Below are 20,963 nucleotides of genomic sequence, written 5' to 3' on the forward strand. Positions count from 1 at the left end.
GTTAAGAAGCCTTTTGGACCTAGACTTGGCGCTCCGGTACCACTTGCCGTGCGGTAACAGAGAGAACAGTCTATGACTAGGGTAGCTGGAGTATTTGACAAGTTTTAGGGCCTTCATCTGACACCACCTGGTATAGAGGTCCTGGATGGCAGGAAGCTTGGCCCCAGTGATGTACTGGGCCGTGCGCACTACCCTCTGTAGTGCCTTGCGGTCGGAGGCCGAGCAGTTGCCATACCAGGCAGTGATGCAACCAGTCTGGATGCTCTTGATGGTGCAGCTATAGAACTTTTTGAGGATCTGAGGATCCATGCCAAATCTTTTCAGTCTCCTGAGGGGGAATAGGCTTTGTCGTGCCCTCTTCACGACTGTTTTGGTGTGTTTGGACCATGATAGTTTGTTGGTGATGTGGACACCAAGGAACTTGAAGCTCTCAACCTCTACCCTGCTCGGTCCTCCTTTTCCTGTAGTCCACAATCATCTCCTTTGTCTTGATCATGTTGAGGGAGATGTTGTCATCCTTGCACCACACGGCCATGTCTCTGACCTCCTGCCTATAGGCTGTCTCACTTTTGTCAGTGATCAGGCCTACAACTGTTGTGTCGTCTGCAAACTTAATGATGGTGTTGGAGTCGTGCCTTGCCATGCAGTCATGGGTGAGCAGGAAGTACAGGAGGGGACTGAGCATGCACCCCTGACTGTCCCCCGTGTTGAGCATCAACGTGGCAGATGTGTTGTTACCTACCTTTACCACCTGGGGGAGTCCGGTCAAGAAGTCCAGGATCCAGTTGCAGAGGGATGTGTTTAGTCCCAGGTCCTTAGCTTAGTGATGAGCTTTGAGGGCACTATGGGGTTGAACGCTGAGTTGTAGTCAATGAATAGCATTCTCACGTAGGTGTTCCTTTTGTCCAGATGTGAAAGGGCAGTGTTGAGTGAAATAGAGATTGCATCATCTGTGGATCTTTTGGGGGGGTATGCAAATTGGAGTGGGTATAGGGTTTCTGGGATAATGGTGTTGATGTGAGCCATGACCAGCCTTTCAAAGCTCTTCTTGGCTACAGACGTGAGTGCTATGGGTCGGTAGTCATTTAGGCAGGTTACCTTAGTGCTCTTGGATGCAGGGACTATGGTGGTCTGCTTGAAACATGTTGGTATTGCAGACTCAGTCAGGGACAGATTGACAATGTCAGTGAAGACACTTGCCAGTTGGTCAGTGCATGCTCGTAGTACACGTCCTGGTAATCCATCTGGCCCTGCGGCCTTGTGAATGTTTTAAAGGTCTTACTCACATCGGCTACGGAAAGTGTGATCACACAGCCGTCCGGAACAGCTGATGCTCTCATGCATGCTTCAGTGTTGCTTGTCTCGAAGCGACCATAGATGTAAATTAGCTTGTCTGGTAGGCTTGTGTCTCTAAGCAGCTCGCGGATGTGCTTCCCTTTGTAGTCTGTAATAGTTTGCAAGCCCTGCCACATCCGACGAGCGTTGGAGTCAGTGTAGTGCAATTCAATCTTAGTCTCACATGGGTTGACGCTGGAGAGAGACAAATCAGGTATGGGGAGTAACATTTAATAAGTAACGGACATATAACGAGACAAGCACAGCGTCAGCAAACAGAAACTAAGACAAAAAACAATCAATGCAGCAGCAGGGAACAGAGCAAGGGAACAGACAAATATAGGAAATGAACATGTGATAAGTGAGTCCAGGTGAGTCCAATAACGCTGATGCGAGTGACGAGGGAAGGCAGGTGTGCGTGATGGATGGCAGGAGTGCGTGATGCAGGGTAATCTGGCGCCCTCAAGTGCCAGGGGAAGGGAAGAGCAGGAGCAGACGTGACACTTTGTCCTGTATTGACACTGCCTGTTTGATGGTTCGTCAGAGGGCATAGCGGGATTCCTTATAAGCAACCCTTGCTGTGTCTACTACATATATCAATTAATTTGTGTATATTGAATGAGAGAAACTCATGGGACAGGCTCATATAAAGTTGTTTTAAACACGCTATAACCCCGGTCCAATGGTAGAATGACGTTATGGCTTTTTAGAAATATTACTCACTGAAGATCAAATGGCAGAACAGTCTTTGATGGGGGCTAGGTTTCCATGGTCGTGTTAAAGCTGGAAAGTCTAATTAGACTGAAACTCTCACCAGTTTTGCGATGAACTTGGTGTCACGGGTGTCGTAGGGTGTAGACCAAAACGCAGCGGGAAAATGTATACTCATCTTTTTATTTAGTGAAGAAGGAAAACACAAACAACGTATACAAAAAAACAAATGAACTGGACAGTCTCATCAGGCACACAGCTAAACAGGAAACAATCTCCCACAAAATCCCATGACAAACGCATTCCTATTTATAGGACCTTCAATCAGAGGCAACGATAGACAGCTGCCTCCAACTGAAGGCCCCAACACCAATTAGCTAAACATAGAAATAAACTAACATAGAACAATAACCAAAACCCTGGACTAATAAATCAAATACCCCTCTACATACACAACCACCCCGAACCATATAAACCAAATACCCCCACTACATGAACACATACACAAACACACCCTGAACCACATAAAACAAATATCCCCTGCCACATCCTGACCAAACTATAAGATCAAATAACCCCTTTACTGGTCAGGACGTGACTCGGATTGTAGGATTTGCGTGTCTGTTGGGCCAGGCTGTGTTTAGAAGGTGGTCTGATAGAGACTGTAATATCTGGCAGATCTCACAACTCACCTAAGCAACCTTGGAGATTTCAGAACACTATAAAAAAACTTTCTCCTAAAGCCCAGAGGATGAACCTCAGGGACATAGGGTAGGCTATGGTACAGTGTAAGAGCATGACATAATCTCACTAGGCACATTTTTCATTTCAGCATAAAAATAAATGACCTTAAAAGGTGGTTTTAACAATATATGCTTCTTATTAAAAGTCATGACTCAAGTGGAACACATGGCCATGTAGGACATGTGTTAGATTGTAATGGTTTCACTATATGTATAGATGCAGGATCTTAATATACTACAAGTTTAATTTCCTGGAAACTTCTCTTCAACAAAAGTGATCAAATGAAGATCCTATATCTGTATACAGATGTAGGATCCGTATACAGATGTAGGATCTTCATGTGATCACTATTTTGTTGCTAAGAATCTTTAATTGACACTTTAAGATGTTAGACTTGATTTGCCTTAAAGAAAAATTAATCAACCCCTACAAAAAAATGCCAATTAATTAAAATCCACATAATAATTCACAATTCCTGTTGCTGCAGGATTATTTTCCTGCTTTCGCAAACTGGCTCAAATTGAGATCCTACATCTGTCCATTTATTGTGTACATGGCCATCTAATCCGATTTGTTCTCAATGGCAGTTGTGTTCTTGTGTGCGCTTCATATTTCATTACAGCCCAGGGTCATCATATGGACAGATGCTAATGAATAGCAGATTCCCCTTGTCTGTTGTGTGCAGAAGGTTTTGTGACCAGCAGTGGCCTGGCTTCAATCTAGCACAGAGCATGGCACTTGAGGGAAGCATGCTATCAATACACTGATGCTCTATTGGGGTGCATAAAGTATTATGGGGTATTGACAAACAAGCAAACACATGATAAACACACACACACACACACACACAAGGACAATACACACATACAGATCTATGATCTTAATTTGGTCACTCTGTTGCAGGAGAACTTTCCCGCAATGCAGGAAATGTTCAACTTGTAGTGTATTTGTGGTTTAAAAAGGCTTCTGAAATGTGTAATTTCACACACACAAGAAAACATTGATCCAAGGCGGAAATACACCAGACATATTTCATGAGTAGCCTACAACATGACACACTGCTCTTCATAAGTGAATCAATGCAAACACCAATGTTATCTTGCTAGTACCTGTAGATATTATGCTCTTTATATTGTATGCCATTACATAAGCATGTTATCTAACAAAAAATGTAAACGCTAAAATTATGTAACAAAAAGCCAAAAGCATGTTATGTTACAAAAACATTCTCTAAAGTTGCCATTTCCATTCTGTTCTAGGGGTGTTTCAGGAGAGATGGGTTAATGGGTGAGGAACCAGAGAGCCCCTGACCCTACACTCACACTAGGCCCCAGCTTATCTGGAGAGAATCCCTTGAAGTAGCCCGATATTAGACCTCTGATTAGTTATTTCATTAATCTAGGGTATAATATTGGGCTTTGAAGAAGCCTGTCAGATCAGGTTGAGAATCACAGTATGTTCACAAAAAGTATTCTGTCTGATGATAACACATAACAGCCGATGAAGCTGTTAGGGAGATGTGGTGTAAACATTTATCAAAAACATAATATTGTAATAGCTTCTAAATTGGGACCATTCTGGTTGCAAATGCTCTTAAATATTTTGCTTTCTGACCTGGAGTTTTGATTTCACCCACATAACACATTAATTGAATAGCAACATGATGGCTGTGTTTACACAGAAAGCCCAAATTCTGATTGTTTTCCCAATTATTGGCAAAAGAGCTGATCTGATTGGTCAAAAGACCAATTAGTGAGAAAATATAAGAATTGGGCTGGTTGTGTAAACTCAGCATATGTTTGTGTGGTTGGAAGCAAGCAAAGTTGTTCAATTATAGAATTTAGTGTCCTGTGCGCTCTTACATTTTATATTATTATATGAGTGGCACCACTAAAATGTTTCAATGGAGGCGAGAGAGGACCGAAGAGAGAGGACGCAGGAGTTGAGCAAATCAAATTAAGAAAAGGGTATTGTATCATTTCATCTCACCCGTGAGAGTTAAGAGGAAATTCTGCAATTTTCAGAGGACAGTAGAAGTTGATAAAAGTGCTTCAGTAAGTTATAAAGTAAAACTTTGGTCATCAGTATATAGACAATCTTTGCTTAATTGCTTTAGTTTTAAAGATTAAATAATTAAGGAGGCTGTTATATATCCCAAATAGTTTCAGGGGCCAATCACAATGGGAATACAAAAACATGATGTGATTGGTAAATACATTGAAAAAATCAGACAAATCACATCATGTTTTGTTTTGTATTCCCATTGTGATTGGTTCATTAACAGAGGCAATATATATTTTCATATTTAAATCTTATCTATTCTGTTTGCTCCTCAATTCATGCACCTTGGTTGGATCTAGGAGAGTGAGGTAGCGGCAGTGTTAAATTCACTTCACTTACACCCGAGAACTATGAACACACGGCCACGTCTCGTCTGATGATGCTTCGCTGTACCAAGAGTAGTATTCAAGACTGTTATGGTTCCGCCTCACCTTTACCATTTAGAAAACATCCTGTCTCTAGCCCAAACCATTCAAAAATGTAAAACTCATATTACCTCAGATGTATTTTTATTGTGGTCATTATAATTTCATATACCATGTTACATACCGTTTTAATCTACTTGCAGGTCGCTAACTATTTGTTTGATAGCAAAACAACCTTGTCCAGTCATGTTACCATGCTGGCTAATAACCTGGTAACTTGACCTGTATGGTTTAAGATGGCACTGGAAAAAATAAAGAGGCTTCTGTATAGCTTCAAAATAAGGATTCATATAGGCCTAGTGTAGGCCATACATAAATCAATTTAAATTAATCTATTTTCTGGTGCTCCTAAATACTGTTTGGTGTGCTCCTAACATTTGTTGGGTGCACCAGTGCTAACAATGACAAATGTTAATTTAGAGTTTTTGTAATCAAAAGTCATATAATTTAATGTAAAAGACTTTCAAAATAAAACTTCCAAGTCTAAGTATGTCCAAACTACACCATAAACTCTTCTGTTTAAATCATTGAATTAACTTTACCCTAAGTGATACCCTGTGCATCACAATGACCTACACACAGCCCTGCATTAGACCATGCAGACCAGACGTGAGTTGACTTTTATGTCCATGTGAATGTAGGCCGCGGCCTGCTCTCTTCAGCACCTGATGACAGCTTAATTCCCAGGCCGGGCCCCCTGCTGAGGAGGCCGTTTGTGTGGGATGACAGACGGAGATCAGGCCAAGGGGAGATGAGTGGGAACCCTGCAAGCCCGCTCAGGTTTCGTGCACCGTGAAAAGATTTGTCCAGGCCATTCACCTCTGATGGAGTTTCCCATGTTCTGCTGGGAAGCAGTTTTTGTTGAAGTGTTTCCATAGCGAGTCCCCGTTTCTCTCTATCTCTGCGTGGGCACACACATATGCACTCACTCACGCACGCACGTTGGCACACACACATTTTGTGGAGAAAGCTGTCCCGTCCATTCGGTTGTTTGCTGCAGCCGAGACCACATGGAGCACCGGTGAGCTGGCCACTACACAGACCAAGGTAAGATGGGTTCAGGCCCAGAGCAAGGGGGCCAGAAAAATAAGGGAACAGGATAAAAAGGGGGTGGGTGGTCTTGGAAAGAGGGGACTTGTTAGAATAGTTAGGGGACTAGAGTAAAGGAAAAGAGGGGCAGTAAGGCGACCAGGGCAAGAGGGTTTATGTTATGAGGAGGTCTAGATGAAAGGTGTTGGAGGACTTTGGGGGCTTGAAAGGGCTTTTAAATAACTTGAAGGTACAGTACAGTTTCAGACATTCTTGCAACACAATAGACATTTTGAGGGTTATAAGTTGTGACATTCTGAAGGATGGAAATGTGTGAACCTCGCTCTCTAGGTGGTAAGATGGAGCGCTTATGTTTGATCCTCCTGCTGATGAGTAGGACCACTTCAGTCTTGGCACAGTTTAATGGCTACAACTGTGATGCCACCTACCACAGTAGGTTTCCCGGTGAGCATGACAGTCATTTCATCTCTATGTAAATTATCCTCTCAAATCATTTTCACTTATTCTTAGGTCTGAGAATTGTTGTTAGAATTACTGTTTATCCATTTTTATCTCTCTCTCTCTTTAGCGGAGCGCGACATCAGTGTGTACTGCGGGGTTCAGACCATGACCTTGAAGATTAACTTCTGCCCAGTGCTCTTCTCCGGCTACACAGTTGCAGACCTTGCGCTCAACGGTCGCCATGGCGATACCCACTGCCGGGGCTTCATCAATAACAACACGTTCCCCACGGTAGTACTGTTCAGCATCAGCCTCAGCACACTGGAGGCCTGTGGAAACAGTCTGGTGGTGAGGAACACACACACAGACGGACACGCGCACATACACATATACAGTTATGCTTTGTAATTACACAGTTGTATTAGTATGACCAGCAGAATGTAATGTGTTTTATAATTTGGGAGCACGTCTTGCTTGAGGCTATGGTAGGTGTTGTACCAGATTGTGTATTTAGAGACAATGTCCCTGTCTTCAGGTGACAACAGCCTATGGGGCGAATGTCTACAGGAACATGTCACTGGTGCAGATTGGGAATATCTCAGGGTACATCGACACTCCAGACCCGCCATCCATCATCAGCTATCTGCCCGGCCTGCTGTACAAATTCAGCTGCAGCTACCCCCTGGAATACCTGGTCAACAACTCACAGCTGGCATCGTAGGTGCCTGTCATAAACACCTGAAGAGCTTATTTTGAATAAAACTGAAGTATTGAATACATAAATAGGGATATTTCAGTATTTTCATATTCAGTGCAGACTTCAATAAACAAAATTTCAAAAAACAAAAGCATGTTTACCTGTCTAAACTGTACTAAATAATTTGAACCTTTTCTAGATCATCTGCTGCAATATCAGTGAAGGACAGCAATGGTACCTTTGTGAGCACATTGAGTATGATCCTTTACAATGTGAGTACACAACATCAGTGTTTTTTTTAGCTCACACAAAGACTTCATAACATGTCCCTCATAGTAGGAATCCAATGTCAAATAATAGCTAGAACATGCTCCCGTCAAAATACTAAACAAATGACGAGACATTTCTATTAGGTAGAAATAGACATATAATAAAAATAGGCAACTTCTTTTATTCATGGACAAAATCATGTTTGTGCAGGACTCAACCTACAACCAACAACTCTCTATCCCAATGGCCGGACTGGCTTTGAAAACCCGAGTGTTTGCTGCAGTGAAAGCCACAAACCTGGACAAACGGTGAGAGATAAGGAGATCTTCAGATATTAAAAAGTTATATTTTTTGTTCTAGTTTCTATTATTCACAATACAGATGGGGATATGATCTGAGAAGCACAAACATTTCCAACATGATGTGAACAGAAAGCTATGATTCCGCCATGATACACTGTTTTCAAAACTAATTGAATAGCTGTAACCTGCTGGGACTTTCTCTCACATAACCTGGATGGCATACAATTCATATAGTAGTCAAGTACAACTGCACTATGTCATGCACAGTATGCCATACACATACGCTATAATTTAAGACCAATCCTCTATGCCCCCTACCAATTCAGTTCTATCCTCTTTGGTTCATTACCATTCAGCTGTCCTCTATGACTGTGTGAAGGCGCCAGTGGTGGTAAGAATGTCTGATCTGTCCTGTTGTGTTGTGTGGTTAGATCTCTATCCTGTATCTATACTGTTTTGTCTCTCTCTAGATGGAATATCTTGATGGACTACTGTTACACCACTCCCTCAGGGAATCCCAATGATGAACTGCGCTATGACCTTTTCTTTGGGTAATCACACTTTTTCTCAAATGATGCCAGGATAAACGACAAAAGTGTCCCATTACCCATTCACCCTCAACCACTTATCATAGAGGCCCTACAATGGGTTCTTATGATGACTGATAGGACATTTTTCTCGTTGAGCAGTTAAAACAGGTCTAAACGTTTCAGTAGTTTCAGTGCATTTTGTGTGTGTGTGTTTGTGTGTGCGTGCATGCTTGCGTACGATGCTCTTTCCAAACAGATGCTATAAAGACCCACAGACCACTGTTTTTGAGAATGGGAAGAGTCAAATGGGTCGTTTTGCCTTCGAAGTGTTCCGTTTCGTCAAACACAGACACCAAAAGATGTCCACTGTGTTTCTGCACTGTGTCACCAAGCTGTGTCGGGTAGATGACTGTGTCCTGCTCATGCCGGTAAGAACATTTGACACCTTACCAAATTATGTGTTCAACATCAGTACAGTCAGTAGGGGGAACTTCAATGCTCTGCAAATATCAGAAAACATGTACCATCAATCTTGTCTTCTGATCAATATGAAGCTTCACATAGTCCAGTAATACCTGGTCACTATTTACTATTCCCTATTGAATACAGTATCTTATAAAGGGGTACGTGTCTGTCATTTTATATTGATCTAATATTGCCAGATCTGTGGGCGTCGGCGTAGGAGGGACATAGAGGAGAGCCTGGAGTCTCGGCCGTCATCTGGGGATGCCATCATTACCGCTGGACCCATCATCACCAGGATTGGTACGCAGTACTCCTCTTCATCCATAACCACTTCAACTTAGACTATAGTTTTGTCTGACTGTAATTAGATTATTTTGATATCCATGATATAGTTTGAGTAAGTATTAAAACTGTACAGTATGATATGATGTAGCCTATACATTATAATCCCTTTCGATTATATACTGTATAGTCTTGAAATATATTGATGGAGGGTGAGGTGGGACTTGACAGTATAATCAGTGGTTATTCAGTACATTTTATATTAAAATGAATGGTTGTTTTCCTCAATAATGTTGAAACTATGAAAGCATCAATGATTTATTTTGTTTCTTTTCAGATGAAACTCCAACAAATAACTCACAACTTGGTAAGCTCTCTCGCTTTGTCACTGATTGTGCAATGCCTTGAGAGGTGATATATTTTTCTAATCTATAAACTCTATAACCTTTATACATTATTTTTACATTATTGATACATTCACTAGCTTCAAAATAATGTTTTGACATCCATGGATTTACAGCGGAAGTGACTCATACAAGTTTTACCACTAACTGTGGTAATTTTTGCCTATATCAGTGAGTATTTGTGTCGGCCCATACTTACTCTTTGCGTGTTTGTGTGTGGTAATCCAGCTTCATCGAGTGGCCCCTCCCTGCCATTGAACCCAGTGACCAGTGCTCTGCTGTCGGGTGTGGTCATTCTGGGCGTGTTCAGTCTGGGCTTCTTCCTGCTTTCGCTCCGCCTCCTCCGCAGACCCCCCCTCCCTACAGCCACACCCTCAGAAGCATGGAACCCTGGCTTCAAATAAATCTCTGGTGTGCGTGTGCTCTCTCTTTCTCATTATCACTCTCATTCTCCTCCTCACTTTTTTCTCTCTCTCTCTTATCCATCTAACTATAACGAATACCTACAGTATGTATTTGCACGGCAGTTAAAATAGGCAGGTGCATATAAACTCCCAGTAAAGATAACTGTGACCTAAAATAATGATTCTAGAGTAAGAGGAGGTTTAGCCACAAGCAATAGTTTCACTATGTAACTACCAAGTAAATAGATCAATACATAATAGGAACAGTTATTGTAGAGCGGGACCTGTATTTTCTGAAATGTGTACTTAGCTACTCTATCTTTCCTGAACGTGGTCTTACTCTCTGTTTCTTACTTACTCTTATCCGGCAGCTGTAACAGTCACTGTCATGCCAAACTCTCAGTCACATACTCACGTGTACATACACATAGTCAAGCGCATATTGATACTGTAAATAGTTAATTCCTCCTTTGTGTACAAGGGTATAGTATATGTTCAATAACAATTTAATGAATTGTTTTCCTGTTCTTTATTTTGATCCATTGATAGACCAGTGTATTGTTTTTTACAGGTAGTGTGTAATAAAACTGACCCAGGTCAGTATGGAAGGCTCATTTCCCATCTATTCAATACCTTAGTGTCTTTTTGTCATCGATTGTTTGGCTCAGGATCAGTTACATTAAAGAAATGAAGGGTCATACAAATAACCCTGACACCCGGTGATGACTGCTACTATCCTCTACAAAGACCAACACCAAAATGTTACTTGTTGTAGCTATTTGATTTCTATAACACACTACCTGTCTTAAGTATAGTACTAACACGTGAAGAGAATTGAAGTGATCAATTTTATATATATATGATCATGATGAATATTTATATACCATATGTACTTATTGGTATTAATTATGGCTGAAATATTGACTTCCACATAACTTGAATATTTGTGACATCAATGCTTAATAAAAAAATTTAAAAAATCTTGCTCAAGTCAGGACTTCAGCCTATGTGCATTTTTTATTTGAGAATGATGTGTTTTTTCCCCTTTTTAGGGAATTTGCTATTTGGCCTTCACTGATGTGGAAAGTTTAAAAAATAAAGCAAAAAATGTACTGTAATTGCCTAACTTCGTATTATGTGTTTAAAGTTATAATCATGTTGAAAGGAGTTGCATGTGGGGGGTTATTTTTCAAATAAATCTTTTACATATCAGTCTGCCTAATGATATTATTTACTGGCCTTATTTATAGTGTATCAGTATAATTTAACACTGATGTTGTGCCATGTTTTAGATTTCAAGCTAGAATTGAATCGAACCTGATTGTGTCTTTTACCCATGGTCAAATAAAATCACAGAAGGTTTCTGGCTATTGTAGAAAGTAGAGGTAGACCCCCTTATAGATGTTCCCAGTTTTCTGAATAAGTACACAGGCAGTCTGTAAACAAAGATACAGCATACATATGGCTATTTCTGATTGTATTCCAGCAATTGCAATTCAATTCTATGATGATTGTGATCTATTTTCCTCCATATTAGAGGCATATGGTCCCAGTGGCCTGCTATCACATGTCTAACTCCATGCCAATTGTCGAAATGTAACCTACACAACAATCCTGTAATCTGGGCCCTTTATTGCGCTAATCCCATATTTCAGCAGCTATTATACATTATATTCTCTGTCCACAATGGCCGCTGATGACTGAGAGGAGAGAAATGAGAGCAGTAAACCCTCTGGATTTACTATCTTTGATAAGCTATTATGCTTTTTTTTCTTGGACATTCAATATTCAACCCAAGTTCAGATCACTGCCAGGTCCAAACCCAGGCTGCGTTTAAACAATAAGGCCTGAGTAGGTGTGGTATATGGCCAATATACCACGGCTAAGGGCTGTTCTTATGTACGACGCAACACGGAGTGCCTGCATACAGCCATTAGCCGTGGTATATTGGCCATATATCACAAACCCCCGAGGTGCCTTAATGCTATTACAAACTGGTTATTAACATAATTAGAATAGTAAAAATTACTTTTCTTCTGTAATGAAAAGCGCTATAGAAATTGTATTTATTATTATTATTGTTTATTATTAATCAGAATAAATCTTTTCCCTTCCAAGGTGGCTCATCTGACAAGACCAGGTTACCATTGTCCTTCATGCAGTTCCGTTCAGTCCCACTTCTGATTCCAGATCAAAGTAGAAGGGCCCCTAGATGTAGACATGATGAATAATATGTATGTGCACTCACTCTTTTCGAAGTCACACAGGGCACATTTCTTGGTGACATTTACATCATATTTGGTTTTATTTGCATTGGAGTCACATGATAGTATCCCCTCTGTCACATGCGTGAGTGAATCACAGTGGCGTCATTCCATGGTGAATCATATTTGTGTACTTTACCCAACACTGTCAGGAAGAATCGAATTTGTTCAAAATGTTTTTGATAACTGTAATCAGTACTTGCTCACTGTAATGTATTTGAAATCATCATATTAACTTCTTACATCTAGGCGTTCCGCCAGCGGAACCCCTAGCCAACAGCCAATGGGATTGCATGGCGCGAAATACAAAAACCTATTTTACACCATTTTAAAGATAAGACTCTCGTTAATCTAACCACATTGTCCGATTTCAAAAAGGCTTTACAGCGAAAGCAAAACATTAGATTATGTTAGGAGAGTACATAGACAAAAATAATCACACAGCCATTTTCCAAGCAAGCATATATGTCACAAAAACCCAAAACACAGCTAAATGAAGCACTAACCTTTGATGATCTTCATCAGATGACACTCCTAGGACATTATGTTATACAATACATGCATGTTTTGTTCTATCAAGTTCATATTTATATCCAAAGACAGCTTTTTACATTGGCATGTGATGTTCCCACCCAAAACTTCCGGTGAATTTACTAAATGACTCATCATAAACATTGACAAAATACATAACAATTATTTTAAGAATTATAGATACAGAACTCCTTTATGCAATCGCTATGTCAGATTTTAAAATAGCTTTTCGGCGAAAGCACATTTTGCAATATTCTGAGTACATAGCTCAGCCATCACGGTGAGTTATTCAGACACCCGCCAAGTTTGGGGCACACTAAACTCAGAATTACTATTAGAAAAATGTTATTACCTTTGCTGATCTTCGTCAGAATGCACTCCCAGGACTGCTACTTCCACAAGAAATGTTGTTTTTGTTCCAAATAATCCATAGTTATGTCCAAATACCTCCGTTTTGTTCATGCGTTCAGGTCACTATCCAAAGGGTAACGCGCAAGCGCATTTAGAGACAAAAAAATTCAAAATGTTCCATTACCGTACTTAGAAGCATGTCAAACGCTGTTTAAAATCAATTTTTATGGTATTTTTCTCGTAAAATAGCGATAATATTCCAACCGGACAATAGTGTATTCATTCAAAGAGGAAAAGAAAAAACAGCGTGCTCACGTGACCGCGCATATCCAATCTCTTTGTCACCAGGCAGACCACTGACAAACTGAGCTACTATACTCTGCCCAGAGACAGAAGACGCCTCAATCCGCTTTCTGAAGGCTTTAGAGAGCCAACGGAAGCCTTAGAAAGTGCTACGTAACCCCACAGATACTGTAGTTTCGATAGAGAATCAAAAGAAGAACTACAAATTCTCAGACTGGCCACTTCCTGCTTGGAATTTTCTCAGGTTTTTGCCTGCCATATGAGTTCTGTTATACTCAGACACCATTCAAACAGTTTTAGAAACTTCAGAGTGTTTTCTATCCAAATATACTAATAATATGCATATTCTCATTTCTGGGCAAGAGTAGTAACCAGTTTAAATCGGGTACGTTTTTTCATCCGGCCGTGAAAATACTGCCCCCTATCCCAAACAGGTTAACAAAGGGATTCACTTGATTAGCATAGGGCATTTAATATGACGTTTTTAATCAGAGCATTGTAATGTGATATAAATTACCCATCCTGTCACAAGCGTCGTAGAGAACAGACCAAGGCGCAGCGTGTTGAGTGCTCATCCTTTTACTTTTAATGAAAAGCACTTCACAAAGAAAACAAACGACAGCCAAACAGTTCTGTCAGGTATACTAACACACTAAACAGAAAGCAACCACCCACAAAACCCAAAGGAAAACAGGCTGCCTAAGTATGGCTTCCAATCAGAGACAACGAAAGACACCTGCCTCTGATTGGAAACCATACTCGGCCAAGCATGGAAAACGACACATAGAAATAGAAAACTAGAACAAATTCTCCTAGAACAAAAAAAACCCAAAACACACAAAACAACCCCCCTGCCACGCCCTGACCATACTACTATGGCAAATGACCCTTTTTACTGGTCAGGACGTGACACATCCACCATAAAAAATATGAACACAGATGAAAGCAGAGCCTTCAGATGATCCCTCGTTTATCAATTTCTCTCATTTTAATGACCATATACTATAGTGCTGAAGCTCCCTCCCTTAACTATGGGACCCCTTCCCGTTCTCATCCCGGTAACGGGATTGCTTGACAAGATAGCAAAAATCTAATAATTTCAGTTTCTCAAACAATCAACTATTTTACACCATTTGAAAGATAAACATCTCCTTATTCCAACCACATTGTCCGATTTCAAAGAGGCTTTACGGCAAAAGCATGAAGTTAGATTATGTTTGGACAGTACATAGACAAAAAATTACACACAGCCATTTTCAATGCAAGGACAGGCGTCACCAAAAGCAGAAAATCAGCTAAAATTATGCACTAACCTTTGACAATCTTCATCAGATGACACTCCTAGGACATTATGTTAGACAATACATGCATTTTTTGTTCTATCAAGTTCATATTTATATCCAAAAATAGCATTTTACATTGGTGCGTGACGTTCAGAAAATGTATTTCCCCCAAAACTGCCCGTGAATCAGCACTACAATTTACAAAAATACTCGTCATAAACGTTGATAAAATATTAAACTGTTATTCAAAGAATTATAGATTAACATCTCCTGAATGCAACCGCATTGACAGATTTCAAAATAACTTTACTGGGAAAGCACACTTTGCAATAATCTGAGTACTGTGCTCAGAAAAATACACTACGCAATACAGATAGCCGCCATTTTGGAGTCATGTAAATGCATAAATAGCATTAGAAATATTCACTTACCTTTAATAATCTTCATCAGAAGGCACTTCCAGGAATCCCAGGTCCACAACAAATGTTGTTTTGTTTGATAAAGTTCATAATTTATGTCCAAATAACTCCATGTTGTTTGCGCGTTCAGTAAGCTACTCAAAATGTAGGACGCGCGAGGAAAATTTAACGACGAAAAGTCTAAAAAAAAATCTATTTACGTTCGTTCAAACATGTCAAACGTTGTATAGCATCAATCTTTAGGGCCTTTATAACGTGAAACTTCAATAATATTCCAACCGGACCCATGCATTGTCTTGAAAAATGTTTTGGAACAGAGCTACCTCTCGCGTGAATGCGCGCCAATGAACTGACATCCTTCCCTGGGTCACCAACTTCCCAGCCTTCTCATTCGGTCTCTGTTCATCATAGACGCATCAAACAACTTTCTAAAGACTGTTGACATCTAGTGGAAGCCTTAGGAAGTGCAAACTGAATCCTTAGTCATTGTGTGTTTGATTGGCAATTTCCTGGTTGTATTTTTCTCAGGTTTTTGCCTGCCATATGAGTTCTGTTATACTCACAGACACCATTCAAACAGTTTTAGAAACTTCAGAGTGTTTTCTATCCAAATCTACTAATAATATGCATATTCTAGTTTCTGGGCCAGAGTAGTACCCTGTTTAAATTGAGTACGTTTTTCATCCGGCCGTGAAAATACTGCCCCCTAGCCCAGACAGGTTAAACGTGGATGAAAACACTTTACTGTGTCGACAGTAAACAATCATTATTCAGATAAGAGACTAAAGAGGTAAGGTCTAAGCTATTAGAAAAGACAACTTGTACTACAGACTGCACACATCTAGGAATAAGGAGTCATCCCATAGTATTTTATGCTAGTCTTGAAATTGTATTTTACACCTTGGTTTAGATTTTTAAATGTTATACTTGACATTGAAATCTGTGTGTTTTGCTGCAGATCTTCAGCGAGACAGCTTGGTGAGATGGCTTTATCCAGCTTCCTCATCATGATATTGTGGGACATGATCAGGCCCTCAACCCTGCTGAATGTGGGTTTTGTAACTACCAGGCATAGTAACTACATTGACTCTCCATTTCAACTCTTGTTTACTGTAGCTAAGCCTAACCATCTCAGCTTCATATAAGACAGTGTTTATGATAAAAGGATTTGAGACGGTTAGGGTTAGAGTCTTGTTAAGTTGTTATTCGAATCATGTCTAAAACAGCTAGATTGCTTCAGAGCAGGGACACTTAAACTACAGTGGTTTATCTGTATGTATTGGCTCAGAATTCATTTGAATGTCTTCAATCTCATTCAGTGTCTTCCTGCATCTATCAGAATACACAGTCATCTCTGTGGTCTGTGGGACCTCCTCCATTGACCTTGCTACTCAAATCTGCCCTGCCATCTACACTGAATACAATGAGAGTCTGTTGATCCTGAACCACATCATGGATAACACAGTCTGGAAGGGAACTCTGGACACCAGAGTGAATCCTCCTGTCCTGAGATTCAGCTTTCCCGTTCGCCAAGGGGACGCCTGCGGGACTGTCTTCTTGATTACTAATAGGAGAATGTTTCTGTATGCTCTCCTTCTGCCCTGGAGGAGTGTTGTGTTAGAGCAGGCCTGCCCAACCCTCTTACTGGAGATCTACAGTCCTGTGGGTTTTCAGTCCAACCCTAATTTAACTCACCTGATTCTACTAATTAGCTGCTCAACAAGACCTTAACTAGTTGAATCAGATATGCTAAATTAGGGTTGGACTGAAAACCTACAGGACAGTAGATCTCCAGGAAGAGGGTTGGGCAGCCTTGTGTTTGAGGGAACACTCGCAGCAACACTAACCTTGACTGAGGGGAATGGGGGAGCAAAGAACGTATGATTCTCTGAGAGGTTTTGATCCCTGTGAATCTTTTAAAACTTTTGAAACGTACCTTATCACGAGCTATAAAGTATCACTAAATTGAAAGTCCATTTAGACTAAAGTAGCCGAGTTGAAGAACAGGTGTTGGCTTTCAGTCTAAAATAAACTTCAAGGGCATAAGATCTCATTTTCTGGTTTGCTTGTACACAGCAACCTTCAAAGCCACATAGTCAACATACCTTGTCAACAACACCCAGGTGGACATGTAAGTAAAAAGATTTACTGGATATATCGCTTACATTTGAAATTCAGACACTGCTCAGCAATTGAAATTGGGAGCCCGAACAGTTTTGTTTGCAGTATGATATTGCACAGTTCAAACACAGTTCAAAACAGTTGATGTTTCTGTGGGGAGTGTGTGTTAGCCTGGGTCCTGCTGTAGTAATCAGTCAGCTACACTGGAACCCATCTTCAGGTCGGCGTCCTCCATTGCTGTGAAGGACAACAATGGTAGCTTCATCAGTGCTTTGAGCATGGCCCTGTTCAGGGTAGGATAACACAACCACCACCTACGTAACACCCCCATTCAAATACACACAGCTCCGACATGGCAAAGTGCCAACTTTCCAATGTGCTGCTACCTTATAAAATAACTGTAATCCCATTCCAACGTGTGTAAACCTGTCTGATCTTAGTGTGCTTTTATAATGGTGCCATCTTCCTTTTATTCCTTCACCAGGATGCAAACTATACCACACCCCTGGTTATCCCTCCTCTGGGTATTGAGCTGAGGACTGTCTACGTTCAGGTTTTAGCTGCCAACCTGACGTCCTACTAAGAACCTTCTCGTTGTGTTCCCTCTTAGCCTTAGTCATAATTCCTATCAGTTCTGTTCCAAACTGAAACTGTTAAATAATGTGTATAAGGTTCTACTTGTGATCTGAAGTGTTTGACTCTGTTCTGATGACCTCCCTCTTTCTCTACAGATACCATGTGCTTCTGGACCGATGCTACGTGTCCGTCTTAACATTCTTTATTCTCTTTGTATTGTTAGACAAAAAAAGAAAAAAACACTCTTCGATCAAATTTTGAAAAAGTGTTAGTAGCCAAGTTCATATCAAATTAGTAATAATTTTAAGACTGGGCTTGATTCAATGTCTTGCCTCTGCATTCAGACGCAGTGTACCTTCTCACTAAAGAATTTAACTATCTCCGTCCAGGTTCCTCTTTATCTAGTGAGCTCAATGCAAATCGGAGGAGTAGCCACTTTGTCTAGGCACCGAGGTGCCTTATAAGTAACATTAATACGATTTTTAGATCAATCATTAATACTCTTTCTGTATTCATCGATGTGTTGTCCTGCCTGTGTGTGGGCAGTTGTGAGGTTCACCTTTTTTGTAAAAGTGCTCCATGGATCAGATTACCACCATGCTGGAGAATGGAGACAGCCATAAGGCCATTTTCTACTTCCCTGCCTTCTGCTTCACTGAGCAGGCAGCAGAACCAGACCGTTTCCACCTACTACTTGCACTGCATCACCCGCCTCTGTGATCGGACCACCTGCAGGACCTTCAAGGTACAGTACCATTGGTCTGACCACACAAGGTTTTGCTCCATCCATCATAACACGTCACAGCTTTGGTTGTTGGCAGCTTTACAAATTCTAATTTTTAAAAAAGGTTCCAAAGAAAGTTAGATAGTGACCCTTACTAGTGGGTTGCCTCCAGAAGTCACATTTGAGCTGTCTAAATTTGCAGCCTGGTCTCATAGACTGGATGTAACATAGTAAACGAAAAACTGGGACACTGAAATTATTGCGATATGTTACATTTGGTATGGTTACATGAGACATAAGGTTATTTAAGGCAAAAACAAAAGGAGGGTGGTTGGTCGGGGTGGATAGGTAGGAGTATAATGCAAATATCTAGCAAACAAAGTGTGCTATTTCTATAACATATCATGCAAATAGTAATTTGTAACATCCTATGAAATGGATGATGAACTTCCACAAAATAATATATACATGTCAAATGTAACATATCATACTATTTCCAGTGTACCAGATTATATTATACTTTGTTACATCTACCCTTGAGTCCAGGTTGCAGTATACAGTTTGTTGCTATATGTTAGGTATAGATAACTGTACACCTGGTGTTTCACTGTATAAACAATTTATTGAGGAATAGCATGGTCACTATACCAGCACGGTACTCACTTTTCTGTATTCTTTCTCCTCCCACCACATAGCAATTCAACAGGAGGCGGAGGAGGGCTGCAGAAACCCCCATCGGCCAGGATGAGATTTCAGATGAAGCTCTTCACATCAGGACCCATCAAGACCATGGCAGAGAGCTGTATGTCTACTCTCTATGTATCTATATGTTATATTATATGTACCAATATGCCCATATTAAGACCACATAGCTTTCCTAAAATACATTTGTTAACGTAAATATAATTTCATGTTCACTAGGCATTTCTATTGTTTTCCAGTACTCGCATGTAATGCCAATTTATTTGAAATAATCTTATGAATACTGTTTCTCTCTTTTCCAGCCTCTCTTACTTCCAAAGAAGAGGGTATATTTTTCTTTATCACATTAACTCTATCATATGACAGCAGACCTTTCACTTTTAAAGTGGTTAACATCATTCTAACAGGAAGGTCAGAGCTGATCTTCCATTGGCTGTTGGTGTAATGTACTGTATCATGTTGCTCCCTCTCCCCTTTGTGCACAGCGCTTTCTGGTGGCCAAGGGAGCGGCCGGGGTGCATCTGTTGGCCTGGAGATTGCCATGGCAGTTCTCATTGTGGTTGGTGTGGCTGCTCTAATGATGGCTGCAACCTTTTATTGCAAAAGGATGTGGTTAAGCTAATGCCAGTGCCAGACAGCCATGCCAAAGCCCTCATCAGAAGACAGAGACATGACATGAGTTCAACAGGGTTACATTTCAGTACTGGTGTATTTGATTTATTTTAATTTAAGCTTTATTTAACTAGGCAAGTTAGTTAAGAACAAATTGTTATTTACAGTGACGGCCTAACAAAAGGCCTCCTGCAGAGACGGGGGCTGGGATAAATTTTTTACGTTTTTATATAAATATAGAAAAAAAGAGTAGTGTTCTCTTGTACTCACTCAACCTTGACTATTGTTTTGGCGTTGTTTATGTTTCTTTGGACCTCTTGAGAAACTGTTACAGGGTCGGTATCATGAACATTCTCATTGGTTTAAAACCTTATGGATATCCCAGGTAATAACTGTGCTAACAAGTAGGATGGACCGTGACCATTGTAAATACAGACTACTGACCCTGTCAGAAACCTTAGCTTTAGTTGGGTAGGCAACATGGACAGTGTAATATATGTACAATCCAGAGCTGCATTTTAAAGTTTTATTCAAAACTTTAGGTTATTGTAATCTTGATCTTTGTTGTGCATGTTATATGGAAAGATGGGACATGTAGAATTAAATATTGGTAGCAAATGAGTGTACCCTGCATTCAAGTGATATAAGGATGAGTAAAAGTGGCATGTGTACGTCTGTCTTTAAAAAAATCCATATTCCAGAAATATGAAGATTAATTGTGCTATTTATTTCCAACAAGTTCATGCATGTGAAGTCATGACCTTTATATCCAAAAGAAGTGAGACTAAGGACTGCAAACTTTCCTTTCTAAAATAGGACTCTTTCAAATAATCTTACATGTATGACGTCCTGTAACTTTCAGGCTTGTGTGATGGATACTCAGGTGGGTTTCTGTGGCTTTACTTTTGGATTTACTTTTGGATCAACACAAAAGGCAGAGATTGATTTCTTATTGT

The 20,963-nt window shown here is 40.4% G+C and overlaps 1 protein-coding gene and 1 pseudogene across 1 annotated transcript; both read left to right on the forward strand.

Annotated features, from left to right (window-relative positions):
* Positions 1-6,197: 6,197 nt before the first annotated feature.
* Positions 6,198-11,297, forward strand: LOC106581142 (zona pellucida-like domain-containing protein 1). The gene is made up of 11 exons (XM_014162969.1): positions 6,198-6,323; positions 6,657-6,770; positions 6,895-7,115; positions 7,303-7,484; positions 7,664-7,736; positions 7,945-8,042; positions 8,507-8,587; positions 8,823-8,994; positions 9,229-9,331; positions 9,651-9,680; positions 9,946-11,297. Exons 2-11 carry the CDS (start codon positions 6,665-6,667, stop codon positions 10,119-10,121), a joined length of 1,242 nt encoding a protein of 413 aa, XP_014018444.1. The 5' UTR covers positions 6,198-6,323; positions 6,657-6,664; the 3' UTR covers positions 10,122-11,297.
* Positions 11,298-16,571: 5,274 nt separating this feature from the next.
* Positions 16,572-19,973, forward strand: LOC123729182 (zona pellucida-like domain-containing protein 1; annotated as a pseudogene).
* The last annotated feature ends 990 nt before the right edge of the window (positions 19,974-20,963 follow it).

Source organism: Salmo salar, chromosome ssa20, assembly GCF_905237065.1.
Source record: "Salmo salar chromosome ssa20, Ssal_v3.1, whole genome shotgun sequence".
NCBI lineage: Eukaryota > Metazoa > Chordata > Actinopteri > Salmoniformes > Salmonidae > Salmo > Salmo salar.

What these genes read in the sequence shown, in the direction of transcription:
- LOC106581142 (XM_014162969.1), top strand. Translation starts at nt 6,665, where the DNA reads ATGGAGCGCTTATGTTTGATCCTCCTGCTGATGAGTAGGACCACTTCA. An exon ending in AACAACTCACAGCTGGCATC is followed by an intron (nt 7,485 to 7,663) that starts GTAGGTGCCTGT and finishes AACCTTTTCTAG; the next exon opens with ATCATCTGCTGCAATATCAG. An exon ending in GCCACAAACCTGGACAAACG is followed by an intron (nt 8,043 to 8,506) that starts GTGAGAGATAAG and finishes GTCTCTCTCTAG; the next exon opens with ATGGAATATCTTGATGGACT.